The following is a 16,968-nucleotide window of genomic DNA, read 5'->3' as shown; positions in this document are numbered from 1 at the left end:
ATAAAAACAATTTGCACTTTCTGGTTTATTGGGCTTTTCTGTTAGTGCAGCTTATTATAAATGGTTAGGAAACTTGATCTTATTGCATTTGAGATAATCCCGATAAATGGAATTGTGTGGGTTTTTACGTTATAATGCTGAAATATGTTCCCCTTCACTGAAATCTTCAATCATATAAGAAACATATAAATTTTCAGAATCTTCTCTTCATTCCTATTTACTTATTACAATGGTGAAGGGAAAGGGACCAACGAAAAGTACAAGTGGTGGCAGTGCTAGGAAATGAAACAAAATTGATTTAGAAATGAAGATGTAAATGATTAAGAAGTAAGAAGCAGGACAAAGTTTGTCATATATTGCACAGGAATTAGGTCTCACTTCTTCAACAGTGAATACTGTTTTAAGGGACAGTGCACCAATAAAAGAACATGGTAAAGGATCAATGCATTTAAGATCAATAGTGATTACAAAACAGCGTTAAGGTGCTATATTGAAGATGAAAAAGCTAGTAATAATATGGATGGAAAATCAGATTCAGAAACAAGTGCCCCTGAGTCCAATGGCCATTCAAGCAAAAGCAACGAGTATTTATGAAGATATTAAGAATAAGTATGGTGAACCTCAAGCCAAGTTCGTGGCAAGCTATGAGTAGTTTAATAGGTTTAAGCATTGCGCTGGTTTGCACAACGTTAAAGTATGCAATGAAGTCGCCAGTGCCAATTCTGCAGCAGCAGAGAAATTGTGATGTGTTCTTAAAAAGCCCCTTCTAAATTCCAGAGCCCTCAACCTCTGTAGCAGTGTACCTATCAACTGGAGATGTTGATTCTGGCAATGATGCTCGAAAGGTAAAACTTGCTGTTGTTATGACTGTCCCTTCCCTTTTTTTGTAATTTTATAATTTTGAAATTTTTGTAATTTCACACGTTTGTAATTTTTCCTACACAAGAGATAAAAAAAAATTGAATGAATAATTCTATTTACATGTTCATCAAACATTTCTTTTTTTGCTTCGATCAAATTCTGCAAGTATACTAGCAAGTGCTACATAAGCATTTAGGAAAATTCTGACTTACGTAAAACTCGACTTACAGTTCCACAGAATGCAACCCTTACATAAGTCAAGGAATGCCTGTATACTTAAGTCATTCATAATTTTATTTTGTTTTATTCCTTTCCTCCAGGAAATTTGGGCAAATCAGTCACCTATACTTACATTCATCAGTAATGTTCTGCTGTCAGATTGCCAGTCTTCAACACTGTTATCAAGTTTGCCTTTGGGAATGTATCAAGAAAAATATAATCAGCTCTTCAGTCTAAATCACTTACTGTGGAGAAATATGGATGTGCTACAATCTAAATCGCAAAGTTTCAGGTAAATTTCTGTTTGATTAGTGATTTACTATTAGTAGTATTGATAGCAAATAATGCAATAAAGCAAGCTTATAAAGCATCAGCCAAAAAAAAAAAAAAACCTACACAGTTCACCCATCCATACTCTGCAAGAATTTGTTTAGTTCTTCCTTGGATTTATTCAACCCATCCACTTCCATGACAACAGATGGAAGCCTACTCCAGCAATCAACCACCTGCTGGCTGAAGGCAAACTTCTGCACATCTGCCCTGCAACAATTCTTCCTGAACTTGAATTTATGTCCCCTCATGTGTGTTGTCTTAGCAAGTGGAAGGTGGAAGAATGCTGTTAACATTCAGCTTACGCAATCCATTCAAGGCTTTAAACATCTCAGATCTGCCCACAGGTACCTAGTCTCAAGACGCTGAACTTTGCAGAACTGAAGCTTTCTAGGTAATAGAACCCTTTTGTTCGCCTCACCAGTTTGCCTTCCCTTCTCTGCACCTGTTCCAGTAGATTTACATCCTTCCTAAAGTGAGGCTTCCAGGACTGTATACAGTACTCAAGTGCAGCTTTACCATGGCATTATACAAAGGGATAATCACCTCCTTATCCCTGCTAGCAAAATTTCTGTATATCATTAACAAAACTCCACGATCCATCCTGGCAGCACGTCTGCACTGCTCAGAGAATTTCATGTCTGACTGCACAAATACCCCCAGGTCTTTTTCATTTCCAACTACCCTGAGTGTAGTACTACCACACAGTTGGTAAGTTACTCTGGGATTGCTGCTACCCATATACAGTACCTTGCATTTTTAAATGTTAAACTTCAACTGACATTTCTTAGTCCTTCAACCCAATTTTTCTAGATCTTTTTGTAGTAGCTCATCCTGACAACTGTCGTTAACCATCCTATCAACCTTTGTATCATCTCTAAACTTAGACGTTAAGCCTGATATCTTTATCAATATCACTGATAAATATTGAAAACAACAATGGACCCAGCATTGAACCCTGGGGACCTCCACTAATAATATTAGTTCATGAACAACAGTGCCCATTGATAGCCACTCTGTCTTCTTCAACTTAACAGTCCCTTTATCCACAGCAGTAACTTGCCCTCAATGCCACATGCTCCAGTTTCTACAGCAATCTTTTATGTGCAACAGTATCAAAAGCCTATCTGAAATCAGAGTATACTATGTCAGAATTATTTTTTGTATCCAGTTTCTTGGTTCCTGCATCATAGCAACATATCAGATTGGTTAGAAAAGACTGCCTCTTAACAAATCCATGCTGTGATTGCACTATAAATGCATGCCTTTCCAGGTGGTCCTGCATTACTTTAACCAATGATTCCATTATTTTCTCTGGAACAGACATTAAATTAATAGGTCTGTGATTACTTGTGTAGCCTTTTGATTCCCCTTTATGAATTGAGGGGGATACAATTGCACATCTGCCGTCCATACAAACCCCCACCCCAAATCTAAGGATGCTCTCATAATTATGACTAGGGGTTTTCTTACCTCCTTTGCTGCCTCCCTTAATATAATTGAATAGATTGCATCCACCCCAGATGCTTTTTTTATGTCCAACTTCAATGGTTTCCCTTCCACTTTCTTTTCAGTTATTAAAAAGTCATTTAGCTCCCCGTAAGAGTTTAATAAACTTCTGGCATCCCTTTCCCTAAAGAACTCCTCATGTGTAAATGTAGATTTTTTTTTTTTTTTTTGATTTGGTAGTTGTTGGCGCATCGGCTTCTGTGGCCATATTGCACCTCCCAAGGTTTTTGCAGTACTTTGATCCAAGCCCGAGGCGGGAATCGAACCCGCGACCTTTGGGTTGCCGGGCAGGTACTTTACCCACTCGGCTAGCCCGGTCGGCTTATGTAAATGTAGATGCAAAATACCTATTCAATTTGTCTGCAACCTGAGCAGGGTCATCATCAGTTAACCCACAGACGTCAAGTGGCCCAATTGTGATTCAATTCCTTCCTTCTGTTAATATAAGCATAGAAGTCTTTGCTGTTTTTCTTTGCAAGAAACTTCTCATAATCTCCCTTAGCTTGCCGAACCTACTTTGTGACTTGATTGTAGACTAGACTAATTTATATCTATCATAGGCTTCTGTATCACCTGATAATTAATATGCATCCCATGCACATTTCTTATCTGCCATATATCTCATTCGTTCATCTAACATCCATTTAGGTCTAATCCTTGAACAGTATTTCTTCATTGGTATGAAAAGTCTAGTAGCTTCGTTGATTACTTCCCTGAATACTTCATATTTAGAATTTGCTTGGCATCATCAGTTGGTCCCACTGCACAGTATTAAAAACTGTCTGGGATCTGTAGTCTCCCTTTACCCTTGACAGTAGTTATCTTTAGTTAAATTCTACATTAGTGCACAGTAATCTCTGCCACCCACTGGTCTTTTACCTGCAGATTCTTACTGCATGAAGAATCACTACTTATAACCAGGTCAAGAGTACTGCTTCCTCTCGTTGCCACTCTAATGTGCTGTCTGTGAACCTCCTCAAGCTAGCAGTTTTCCGACCCACCTAACATTGCCTCAGTAGCATCAGCAAATATTCTTGCCCCCTTTCTGTTTAAGCATATCCCATCCCTGTAGAGACAGTAACCCCTGGGGCTCACATCTTGTGAGTATGGGCTTGGCATACCCAGGGTCCTGAGCTGGATATCATAATTCTTCTCTTTCTTGGTGATTCCCTTCTACTTTTGACTCTCTCTCTCTCTCTCTCTCTCTCACTCTCAGGGTTACTCGGGAACTTTCTTTTTTTTTACTAGTGCAGCATAAGCCTCAGGCTTCCTTGCATCATATGGATATTAATAATAATAATAATCTCTCCTGTTAACAAGCACAGACCACTCTGAAAAAAATTCTATCCCATGAGTCTTGCACAATCTCTCCAGGGCCAAATTGATTGACAAAGCTCTCATCATATACTCCTTCCTATCGTGTCTGGGCAGAATTGCAGACACTTTCAAATTTAAATCTAACTCACAACCTTTTTTTCGACATTGACCTGTACTTGTTAAGTAAGTCTACAGATCTCCTACTCTTAATGTCATAAAATTAAAGTTGGCCACTTTGAGAAATATATTATTTTTGTAACATAATTGTTGTATTGCAATGTATATTGGAACAAAAATTATTCCAGATGGAAGGAAAAATATTAAAAAAAGATATTAAAGCGTTTCATAAATAGTTTTATTATTTTAACATGTTTAATACAAAGAAATCGTGGTTTAATTAGTTGTAATAAATGTAAAAATTGTAGTGCATATATGCACTACAATTTTTTTATGTTTTTTAGTGCATATAATTTAATGTCTACTTGTGACTTAATATTCATAGAACCTTTGTTATTGGTTATTTTGGCCTCAATATCATATCTCATGATTAGGAACTTGTAGTGTTATGCTCCAGAGTAATAACTGTAGCATTTTAATTCTGGTAAAGAAGTAGTTTGAATTTGAAAATTTTAGTTATTTAGGTTGGCACTTTTTTTTTTTTATCTAAGAAATTAGAGAGATAATAGTGTTATTTAGAAACATAATAGTGTAGCATGTAATATGTAACAAAATCTGGTAATAGTGTGTACTGATAAGCTCTTTGTTTAAGCAGTAATGCTAATTTTAAATTAAATTTATATTATAATCATACCTCGAACAAGAGCAGTAAAGCAAAGCAAATAGTCAATTTTGGCCTTTTTTGCCAAGATATCTGTAGCGAGACATGATATGGCAAAGAGTCTTTGTGTGCTTTCATTGTAGAGTGTGACGATCTTAGATGCCAAGTCAGCTTTCTGATTGGCTTTAATGTGGGCTTGTGGAAGAAAGGTGTCCTTGAATAAATTAAAATGAGGGATCCTTCAGGTACTCAAAGAGGAGTTATGCTCAGGCAACACAAAACACAACAAGATCTTCCATGGCAGAGTGTGCTGGTTTTATTGAGGGATGATGACCCTCCTATGTGTGAGTCGGGTGCCTCTCTGGGCAGGTGGGCAGCAGCAGTGTATAGCACATGCTTCTTGATTAGACCGGGGTTCGAGCCTGTGACCACCAAATACAGAGAATGCAGAAAGGTCAGGGAATAACCACCGCATATCCCCAGAGCAATATGGCCTTAGTTGCTAATGCTCCTAAAAACCAAATAACAACAACAACAATGTGTGAGTCCTGTAACACAGTTTTATCTCTGAGACATATTTTAATTGAGTTCCCAAGTTTTAATGATGTGTGTTTTACCACTTTAACCGTCTGGCTGAGCCTTATACACTCAGCCAGATTTTATATGACAATGACAAAGTGTCAAGTATTTTTACTTTTCTTACATCTTACTAATTATATATATATATATATATATATATATATATATATATATATATATATAATAAAACATTCATTTTTAGAATATATATCCCACATTTTGAACATATAATTTACCTTATCTTGGTGCATAATAGCCATTGCTGCTAATGCGCCAGTAAAAACGTATACCAAACCAAACCCAACACTGGTTTTACAGCATGTTGTTAGAGAGTGTTGTTAGGAAAACAGGAAATGCGGACTGGGCCAGATTTTATCTACCCAGGGCAAAAGTTGACGATATATATCAAGATGTGGCCGGACAGTTGCTTTATACAATGGGATAATCACCACCACATTCCTGCTAACAAAATCCTGTATGTCATTGAAAAAGCCCCATGAGGTGTCTTGGCAGCCTATCTCACTGCTCAGAGAATTTCATGTCTGACTGCCCAATTATCCCCAAGTCCTTTCATTGTCCACTATCCTGTGTGTAGTACCACACAGCTGATATGTTACTCTGGGATTACTGCTACCTACATACAGTACCATGCATTTGTCAATGTTCAAGTTCAATTGCCAATTCTCAGCCAATCTACCAAATTTTTCTAGATCTTCTTGCAGCAGCACACCTTCATTACTGTAATTATCCACCCTGCCAACCTTTGTATCATCTGCAAACTTAGACAATAAGCCTGATATACCTTCATCAGTATCATTAATAAATACAGAAAACAACGATGGGCCCAGGACTGTATCCTGTGGAACTCCTCTAATAACATTACTCCATGAAGAGTGGTGTCCTTTGATAACTACTCTCTGGCTTCTTACACTCAACCATCCCTTTATCTATAGCTGTACCTTTCACTTAATGCCACACTGCTCCAATTTGTACAGCTGTATTTTATGTGCAACTGTATCAAAAGCTTTCCTGAAATCCAAGCATATGATATCAAAATTATTTTTTGCATCCAGTTTGTCACTGCATCGTAGTATATCATAGGTCTATCTACAGAGATTGCCCCCAGAGTTCAGTCTTTGGTCCTTTTCTGTGGAACATTGTCCTGGATGAGCTCCTTGGACTGGACCTAGGTCCAATCCAAGGAGCTTATCCAGGACAAGCCTTTGCCGATGATGTCACCATCTCCATTGAGGCTGACAACAGAGCTTCTCTGGAGGCCAGAGGAAACCAAGCACTTCAAATCCTTCAGGATTTGGCAGCCCTATACAAGCTAAGATTCTCACTCCAAAGGACACAATCCATTCTCCTGAAGGGATCACTGCAGCCTACTAGAAACCCGACTATCAAAATTAAAGGCCAAACCATCAAGCTAGTTTCCACGTTAAAACTACTAGGAATAGTACTTGACCCTAAGCTCACTTTCTCTCCGCATCTGGCACACTTCCACATGAAAGTGAGAAACTACAATTCTCTCATTGCACGGGTGAGTCATCATGATTGGGGATTGAATTGACGTACCCTTAAAGTTCTGTACAAATCAATCTTCCTTCTCTTCATAACATATGGATCTGAGGTCTGGTTTCGCATGGCAAATCTTTACAACAACAAACATAAACTGGGAACCATCCAGCGCACCATCCTTCTTACTATTACAAGGGCATGCTGCACAGTTAGCAACCCAGCCCTTCAGGTTCTTCTGGCATCCTTCCACTCGATCTGGAGATTATTCGAAGGGGCCTCCACTATCAAGGGGCATACCAGCAGCTATCCTTGGACACTCAATTAATAACCTGAATAAAATCAGACAGGAAAAGAAACAAATTGCACCCTACTAATTCAGACTTGGCTGGACAGATGGACTGCTACCGACAAGGGCCCAATCACCAAGAAATTTATACCTTATGTGAATTCCGTATTTCCCAAGCCTCCAAATTAGTTCTCTCCTGGTCTTTATCCCACCTACCTTATTACCGGACGTGGATCAATAAACCACAAACTAACATCCATCTGAATTATTGACAACCCCTACTGTGCATGTGGTGAAATAGAAGACTGGACCCATCTAGTATATACCTGTCAACACTATGAGAAACTCCGCATCATCTTGTTTACCCTTATACAAGACAACCCTCAAGGAAATGACCACTTATTCATCACAGAACAAAACTACTACTATAAGTTTACCAAGCCCTCTTCACAAGATGGAGGACCCTATGGCCAACAGAATAGGAACACTCCAAACATCTGATCCTAACTCAACTGGCCAACCGATCTTAACCTGGATAGGATTAACAGGCCACCTGATTCACCAGTGGCGAATTACACGTAGCTCTCTTGCTGTGTGTTATTTATCCTCCTCCCCAGGTTCCCCTTTCACCTGATGGCACTTATTGCTCCATTGATAACTTGGAGGATGCCTTCGCCTACATCCTCCATATTTCTAGCTATACCCTCCTTTCTTGCGTACACTCTGTACTTCCCCGACTACCTTTTATTTATTTATTTTTTGTCACTGTCCAGGAAGCCCTGGCGAAGACAAGCCACAAAATAATAGGCAGCCTAGCTACCTCCTAGTGGTGTGGGCAGGCAACATGGAGTCCCACCAGGGGCCCTGTGGCCAAATGTCAGGACACACAACAGTTTTCTGGCATTTATAGTGTTCTGTATTGCTTCACATCGTACATATGGTGCAGATGTGGGAAACCACTGGTGGCGCCTGACCCTAATACTATACACACTATGCATCATATTATCCAATCAGATTGGTCAGACATTATCTCCCCTTAACAAATCCATGCTGTGACTCCAGTATAATTGCATTCTTGTCCAGATGGTCCTGCGTCATTTCTCTAATCAGTGACTCCATTATTTTCCCGAACAAAAGTTAAACTAACATATCTGTAATTATTCATGTCATCCTTGGATCCCCCTTTTGTGATTTGGGGATGCATTCACACGTCTCCAGTACAGAGGGACTTCCCCTGAATCCAAAGATCCTCTTATAATTTTAGCTAAGGGTCTTACCTCTTTTGCTGTTCCCTTAAGATAATTGGATAAATCCCAACCACCTCAGGTGCCTGTTTTTTATTTTTAATTTTGACAATTTCCACTTTTCTATCAATTACTACAAAATCAGTTAGCTCCCTGTTACAGTTTGATAAACTTCTGGCTTCCACTTCCCTAAAGAATTTCTCATCTGTAGATCATAATATAGATGCAAAATACCTATTCAGTTTATCAGCAATCTCAGAAGGATCATCAACAGTTAAACCATTGATATGAAGTGGACCAATTTGATTCATCTTGTTACTTCTAGTGTTTACATAAGAAAAGAAGTCTCTGTAGTTTATCTTTGTATCCTTTGCCAAAGATTTCTCATCTGCCTTGGCTTGCCTTTGTGACTTGATAGCAGACTAGTTTATATCAACCACAGTTTCTGTATCACCTGACCAAAATGGATGTCCTAACAGTATTTTTTAATTGGTATGAAAACCCTAGTAGTTTCTATAATTATTTTGCAGAATGCTTCCCATTTAATACTTTTTGTTGCTAACATCTTTCAGTCCCACTGTGTAGAATATAAAAAATTTCTGCAACTCCTGTAGTCTCCTTTACGAAAGCAAAAACCCTTCCCTTTACCCTTGATGGTAGTTAGTTCTTTAAATTAATCCAACATCAATACACTATTAACACTGCCATCTAGTGGCTTTTTCTGCAGATTCTTAATGCACAAAGAATTGCTGCTGAAAACCAGGTCAAAAGTATTGCCATCCTGTTGTTGTTCTCTCTCTCTCTCTCTCTCTCTCTCTCTCTCTCTCTCTCTCTCTCTCTCTCCTTTGTTGAAAACATTCTTTGTTGAAATCCACAAATGTCTTTCTAGTGTTGTTTGAATGACCAACCCACAAGTCCCAGTCAGTATATAGAAAGTTATATTAGGGTTGGTAAAAGCAAAAACATATGTGTACTTATGAGTACTCTAGTGCTAAGGACTTAGTAAACAAATTTGATGAATTTGAAGTACTGGTTAAGTCATCAAATGCAAACGTTGCAGGGATAAAGGAGATGCAGCGTCATTCAGACATAAGGGATGCAGAACTCGAATATGGGGAATACAGCATGTGCAGAATGAACAGATGGAATTGGGATGGTCAGGAGGAGTTATGCTCATAGTAAAGAAGCATATAGAATCTAAGGCAGTGCATTCAGCCAGTATGGGTGAATATTGCAGTATTGAGTCTATCTGGTGTGATATAAGTACTGGGAAAACAAAATTGAGAGTAATAGGAGTAGGCCTAGTAACTGTGATGTATACAACTGTGCAGATAAATAGTGTGTGCCAGTAAATGAAATTTAATTATAATGGGGATATTTTCTTTCCAGATATTAATTGCAACTTGTGGGTTGGCCACTCCACAGTAAATTTTAATGGATTTATTGGATGACTGTTTTCTATTCTAGCATGTTAAAGAGAAATGGAAATGAGAAAAAGCAGTACACTTGATATGATTATCAGTAGCGACTACTCGTGCATTTAGAATCTTCAGATAAAAACTCTGAGTGGCAGTGTTCATACAGTAATAATATGTAATTTTTCTTAAAGATGTAACTATAGTCTAGGGAAAGGGCTTTTGCTTTTATAATGATGTATAATGTGGTATGGGGCAGTTTTTAAAATGTATTCAGTGCAACGAATTGGTAATGTTACCAACAGTGAATTCTAAATTGGAAGCACTAAGAGTAGTAACTGTTGAAGCTACTAGAGACTTTTTATATAAACTGAGAGATGCTCTTTGAGGATTAGACCTAAGTGAATGTCAGATGAACTAATGTGAATTGTGGCAGAAAAGAATAATAATACATGGATTGCATATAAATTATTAGGAAGTACTGAAGGCTACAGTAGATACAATAGTCTGCAATCAAGTTGCAAAGCAGGTTAGGCAAGCTAAGACAGATTAAGAGATGTGGCAAAGAAAAACAGCGAATACTTCTTTACATTAAGTAAACACTAGAATGAATGGAGATGAATCACATTGGTCTAACGTTATGATACTGCCAAGGTTGCTGACAAACTGAATAAGTATTTCTATCTGTATTCACACATAAGGAATTAATTAAGAAAGAATTCCTCGTGTGTGAATATAGATGCAAAATACCTATTTAGGTTATTGTTTATGTAATCTACAACGTAATATTTGTAGAGCTTTTGTATCAGTGATTTAGCACGAATATTGTATCTCATGATTAGTGTAGTGGAGTGTATGATAGTGGAATTGTAGTAAATAATTGCAATTAAATTTGGTAAATAAGTAGCTTGAAGTTTATAATCACACTAGGTTGGCATATACTTTTTTGTTTTTAGCTAAGAAATTTTATTTCTAGTAAGGCTCTAACTAATTTAAAATTCTATGAATGTAACAGTATAGCATAATACATATAATGTAAATTGCTAATGTAATATGTATTGTTGCTACATAACCTGTGAATAGATCAGGGTTATTATTGCATTTATGTAATTGTTATTATAATTTAGTATTCTCCAATTAAATTTAATTTAAACAGAAATTATGCTTCAGACTAAAGCAGCAAACAATTGGCTCAAAGTAGCACAAGTTCTGTAGTTCAGGGAAGAACTGAAAACACAGTTCTCCTATGCATCAGTGTTTGCAGACGTAACTGGAATGGAACATGATATGGCCAAGGGGATGTCTTTGTATGTGTTTGATGCAGTGAGTGAGGAAACTAGGTACGATCTCAGCATTCTGACGTGTGTTTATGAAATGTTGCAAGAAAAGAGTGGATGCCCTCAAAGGAATTAAAATTAATTAACTCAAGGTCAGAGCTTACACTCACATATCAGGTAATACAACAGCTATCTTGGAGGCAGAATGCAATGGTCCAAATGGAAATGGTTATTGCTGGCGACTCTATTGTCAGGGAATCATAAAATATATTGTGTAAAAAGAATAGGTGGAATAGGAGCAGGTATATCCACACGGGGGAAAATTTGATGATGTTGTAGAGCAAATATCATCTTTTAAGGGCACAAAAGGTTATATTGATGTGCATTGGCATTAATGACATTTAGAATAAGAGATCTGAGGATTTACTTAAGTTCCAAGCAGTGTTAAGAAAAAGTCACAAGACAGAATTAAATTTTGAAAGTGTCTGCAATCCTGCCCAGACATGACACGAGGGAGTACATGATGAGAGCCTTGTCAATCGATTCAGTGATGGAGAGATTGTGCAAGGCTCATGCAGTAGAATTTTTCTCAGTATGGTCTGTACTTGTTAACACAAGAGATAACTTCAACAGAGGTGGGAAATACATAAATATAAAGGGCGCAAGAATATTTGCTGATGCTATTGATGCAATGTTAGGAGGGGGATCAGAGAAAACCTCCAGCTTTGGTGGGTAATACACATACTAATAGATTAACAATAACCACAGGAAGAAGGAAAAGTAATTCTTGCACTGCTTCTATTGGAAGATGCAGAAAAGGAAAAAAGATATTAGTGATTTCAAACCATGCTCTGGGTCCTCATGGAACAAGTAAATACATTGGTTGTGTTAGGATGGATAAGAATAAGAACAGATGACTATATACACTGATTCTAGAAGCATAGTAAATAAATTTGAAGTGCTGGTCAAGTCATCAAATGCAGACATTGTGGGGATAGCAGATATGCTGTGTCAATCAGTTATAAACGACGCACAATTTGAATATGTGGAGTATAATGTGTACAGACAGGATGGGGGGAGGTTATGGTTAGTTAGGAAGCATATTAAATCTAAATCTTTTCTTTTCTTTCTCACTGTTGTACCAATCTAAAGTTAAAATTTGGTGCATTGCTAAAAGAATTTGAATCACTGAAAAAACGGGTGCTTGCCCTCGAGAATAATGTAACTGGAAGCTCTTCAGGGACTCAAGACTCTAGTAACCCACTAAGTGATGCACTCCCGATTTGGGCCCCAGAACGAAATAACAAAGTGCAAACTGCTCTGGTTCAAAAGGACATAGTTCTATTAGGAGACTCCACTGTCAGGGAAATGGGAAATATTTTTTGTAATAAGGATAGGTGGACTAGAACCAGGGTATGTCTGCCGAGAGCAATAATTAATCATGTCACCCAACAAATCGTCAGATTTTAAGAGGCGGAGTGTAAAGAGAATATTATTATTCATGTGGGAACTAATGATATTGAGCACACGCGATCTGACGATTTGTTAGACAAACATAGGACCATGCTGAAGAAATTCCGCAAGTAAGCTCAGAATGTCATGTGTGTGCAATTCTGCCTCGGCATGATAGGAGGGATTATATGCTAAAAACCTTGTGGATTAACTCAAGACTTGAAGGACTCTGCAAAGCTTTTGGGAAGGAAATTTTTTTCAGCTTGACGTGCACTCATAGGTGGAAGGAATCTGTTTTGTAGAGACGGGATACATTTAAACAAAGGTGGCACAATGCTTTTACCAGTATTATTGAGGATACCTTAAAGGTTGAGGGAACTGCTAGTTTGGGTGGGGGACAAGTGTAATATGGATGCATATTTATCTAATGATACTGGTCAAAGTAGCATATGCACATATCTCAAGATTTCTTGTTTGCTACCACAACATCATATTAGCAAGATGTTCTGAGGGAAGAAAGCTTCAAGGGGTGTGTCAGGGTAGTTAACCATACAAGAACACTACGTCTTAATTGTTTATACAGTACTGTCAGAAGTGTCGTCAGTAAATTGAGTGAATCCAAACTGCTGGTTAGAACAAGTAACACTGACATTATAGGGCTTACGGAAACACGGTGCCACTCATAGATAGTGGATTATGAGTTTCAGTACGGTATGTATAATGTATTTAGGAAGGATAGGGCAGATAGAAGGGGTGTGGGGTCATGTTTATTATCAAAAGCAGCCTGAGCGCGACGAAAGCTTTCCCAAATTCAGACGTTTCGCGTTCTAGTATAGAATCTGTATGGGGTGAGATTAGCATTAGCATTAGCATTAGTAGAGGCATTTGATGCAAGAAAGCAAGCTTATGCAGCATCAGCCAAAAAAAAAAAAAAAAAAAAAAGCCACTTCCACTTCACCCCTCTGTTCGTTCAAAATACCTGTCCAGCTGAGCCTTAAACTTATTTAGGCTATCAACCTCCACCACAAGGGATGGAAGTCTGTTCCACCAACCAACCACTCGCTGGCTAAAGGCAAATTTCCGCACGTCTATCCTACATCTGTCTTTCCTCAATTTGAATTTATGCCCTCTCAGGTGATTATTCTGAGCTAGAGGAAGAATCCCATCAGCATTGAGCATGCTTAAACCATTCAAGGCTTTATACACCTCTATCAGATCACCTCGCTGGTGCCTAGTCTCCAGACACTGTAATTTGCAAAACTTAAGCCTTTCTTCGTAAGAGCACTTCTTTGTTCCATTCACTAATCTTGTTGCCCTTCTCTGTACTCGTTCCAGCAGCTCTACATCCTTCTTGAAATGAGGCCTCCAGACCTGTATACAGTACTCTAGGTGTGGCCTGACCATCGCCTTATACAATGGAATAATCACCTCCTTATCCCTGCTGGAAAAATTCCTGTATATCATTGACAATACTCCATGAGCTACTCTTGCAGCCCGTCTGCACTGCTCAGGGAACTTCATATCTGCCTGCACAACCACCCCCAAGTCCCTTTCATTCTCTACCACTGTCAGTGTTGTACCATAGAGTTGATACGTTGCTCTGGGGTTGCTGTTTCCCATGTTGGAACCAAAGTAATAATAAGTTGGAGATAGTTGGAACCAAAGTAATAATAAGTGTGGGAGTAATCTACAGGCCAGGTGATTGCGAATATTATGACGAGAGCCTCTACATGAAAATAGAATGTGCAAGTAAGCGTGGATTTTTTTATGTGGGTGATTTTAATTTGCCTCTAACTGATTGGAGAAAATGGAAAGAAACTCGACATGGGAACAAAATTTTTAAATCAACTAGATGAGTTTTATTTGTGTCAATATGTCAGGGAAAGTACTAAGGAAGAGAATCTTCTAGACCTGATCATCACCCATGAACCAGATGACCTTTTGGAATTCAAAAGTACATCACCAAGGGTGTCAAGACTAATACTCAAGATTTCTAAGAGGTACAAGCTAAAGATTATAATGATTTATGCACCAACATCGAGCCATAATGATGAAGAGGTTGAAGAAATGTACACTGAAATTGAGAGTCTTCTAGATGAGCAGAAAACCCATTACACTATTATTATGGGGGACTTCAATGCTAAGGTTGGAAAAAGGCAAAACAGTGCAGAAAGAGGAACTATAGGAAATTTTGGAATTGAAAGAAATTAAAGAGGTGAAAGACTTGTGGAATTTGCAGAATCTCAATGACTGTCAGTAATGAACACTTTTTTCAAGAAAAGGGTGAACAGAAAGTGGACATGAAAGAGTCCAAATGGATTAACAACTAATGAAATCGACTTCATCCTCACTAACAGAAGATATATTGTGAATGATGTTACCGTCCTGAATAAGGTAAATGTTGGAAGTGATCACAGAATGGTAAGATGTACACTTGATATAGATGTAGGAAAGGAAAAAACTGACTCGAGTAAATAATACAAAGCTCTTTGAGATAACAGAGGAGGAGAAAAAGCAGTATGTGCTGGAACTTAAGAACAAGTTTGAGCTTCTGCAGACTGCTCAGGACCAAGATATCGACGAGGAATACTACAACTTTCTGAAAGTGATAAAGCCCAAGAAACCTATAGGGAAAAAGAAATCCAAAGAAGAAAAAATTAGTCAAGAAACACTTGTCATGATGAACTGAAGACGACAAATGAAGAGCAAGAAAAACGCTGACAGGGAGAAAATTGAGTATACTGAGCAAAGCCATTAGAAAGAGACTCAGAGAAGACATAAGAAGATTTAACACAAGAAAAGTAGAACAAACATTAAGGGAAAACAGAGGATTTAAATCAGCAGCCATGAGCAGTAATACAGAAAGACAAATGATACTGAAACTGAAAAATAGCGATGGTGTACTTATAAACAGCAGAGAAGGCATAATTCAAATAGCAGAAGACTACTATAGAGAATTATACAAGGAGCAAGAGAGTGATGCCAGCAGTGGGGAAGATGGATTGCAAAGTAGCAACACATACTTTTTTTTTTTTTTTTTTGTTGGTAGTTGTTGGCGCATCGGCTTCTGTGGCCATAATGCACCTCCCAAGGTTTTTGCAGTACTTTGATCCAAGCCCGAGGCGGGATTCGAACCCGCGACCTTTGGGTTGCCAGGCAGGTACTTTACCCACCCAGCTAGCCTGGTCGGCCACATACGACATACCCGATATTCTTCCTGATGAGGTAGAACAAGCATTGAAGAAAATGAAGAATCAGAATGCCCCGTAGGAAGATGAAGTTACTGTAGAGTTGTTAAAATTGGGAGGAAGAGACATAACACAAAAACTGGCAAGGCCCTTCACAAAGTGCATTAGAAAAGGTGTGACGCCTAAGCAGTGGAATAATTGGAAATTATAGACCAATTAGCTTGTTATCCCACATCTACAAGTTGTTCACAAGGGTCATTACTAACAGATTAGAAAGAATACTTGATGAGAATCAACCGAAAGGGTTTATTCTCAACTAGGGATCTCCTTCACATAATATCACAGCTAATGGAGAAAGCAAATGAATATAAAACGCCATTATGCCTGGCATTTGTGGATTATGAAAAGGCATTTGACTCCATACAGCATAAGGCAATGTTTCAGGCACTCGAAAGACAAGGCATAGATACCCCATATATTATGATTTTGAAGAAAATATATGAGAGTGCTACCTCCTTTATTAGACTAGACAAAGACAGTAGGAAATTTAAAATCGAGAAAGGAGTTCGACAAGGAGACACAACATCTCCGAAGCTGTTTACTGCTGCCCTTGAGGAAGCTTTCAGAAGATTGGACTGGTCGCAGAAAGGAGTCATTGTGAACGGAGAGTACCTAAACCATTTACGATTTGCAGATGACATTGTGGTCATAAGCCACGATCCCAAAGAATTAGAGGAAAATCTTAATCAGTTATGCACAGTTAGTAAGGATTTTGGACTAAAGATGAATATGGCTAAAACAAAAGTAATGATGAACAAGTATGCCACAGAAAGGGAAATAATGATTGAAGGAGCAGTAATTGAAAAGGTGGAGTCATATACTTATCTGGGACAAGTTATTAGCTGTAATAATCTGAAACATAAAATTATGAACCAATGTATACTCCCCACCATGACTTATGGAAGTGAAACTTGGGCAGTCACCAAAAGAAT

The 16,968-nt window shown here is 38.2% G+C and overlaps 1 protein-coding gene across 1 annotated transcript in view; it reads left to right on the top strand.

Annotated features, from left to right (window-relative positions):
• The window catches only part of LOC150081532 (midasin), a 1,449,634-nt gene that overhangs the window by 998,006 nt on the left and 434,660 nt on the right, over positions 1–16,968 (top strand). The window contains exon 57 of the mRNA XM_090380238.1: positions 1,182–1,372. Coding sequence (XP_090236364.1) covers positions 1,182–1,372 — 191 coding nt within the window. The remainder of the gene's footprint in view (positions 1–1,181; positions 1,373–16,968) is intronic.

This window comes from Mastigoproctus giganteus, chromosome 8 (genome assembly GCF_048544385.1).
Source record: "Mastigoproctus giganteus isolate SK-2022 chromosome 8, ASM4854438v1, whole genome shotgun sequence".
In the NCBI taxonomy this organism is placed as follows: Eukaryota; Metazoa; Arthropoda; class Arachnida; order Uropygi; family Thelyphonidae; genus Mastigoproctus; species Mastigoproctus giganteus.
This window is presented reverse-complemented; position numbering and strand designations above follow the sequence as displayed.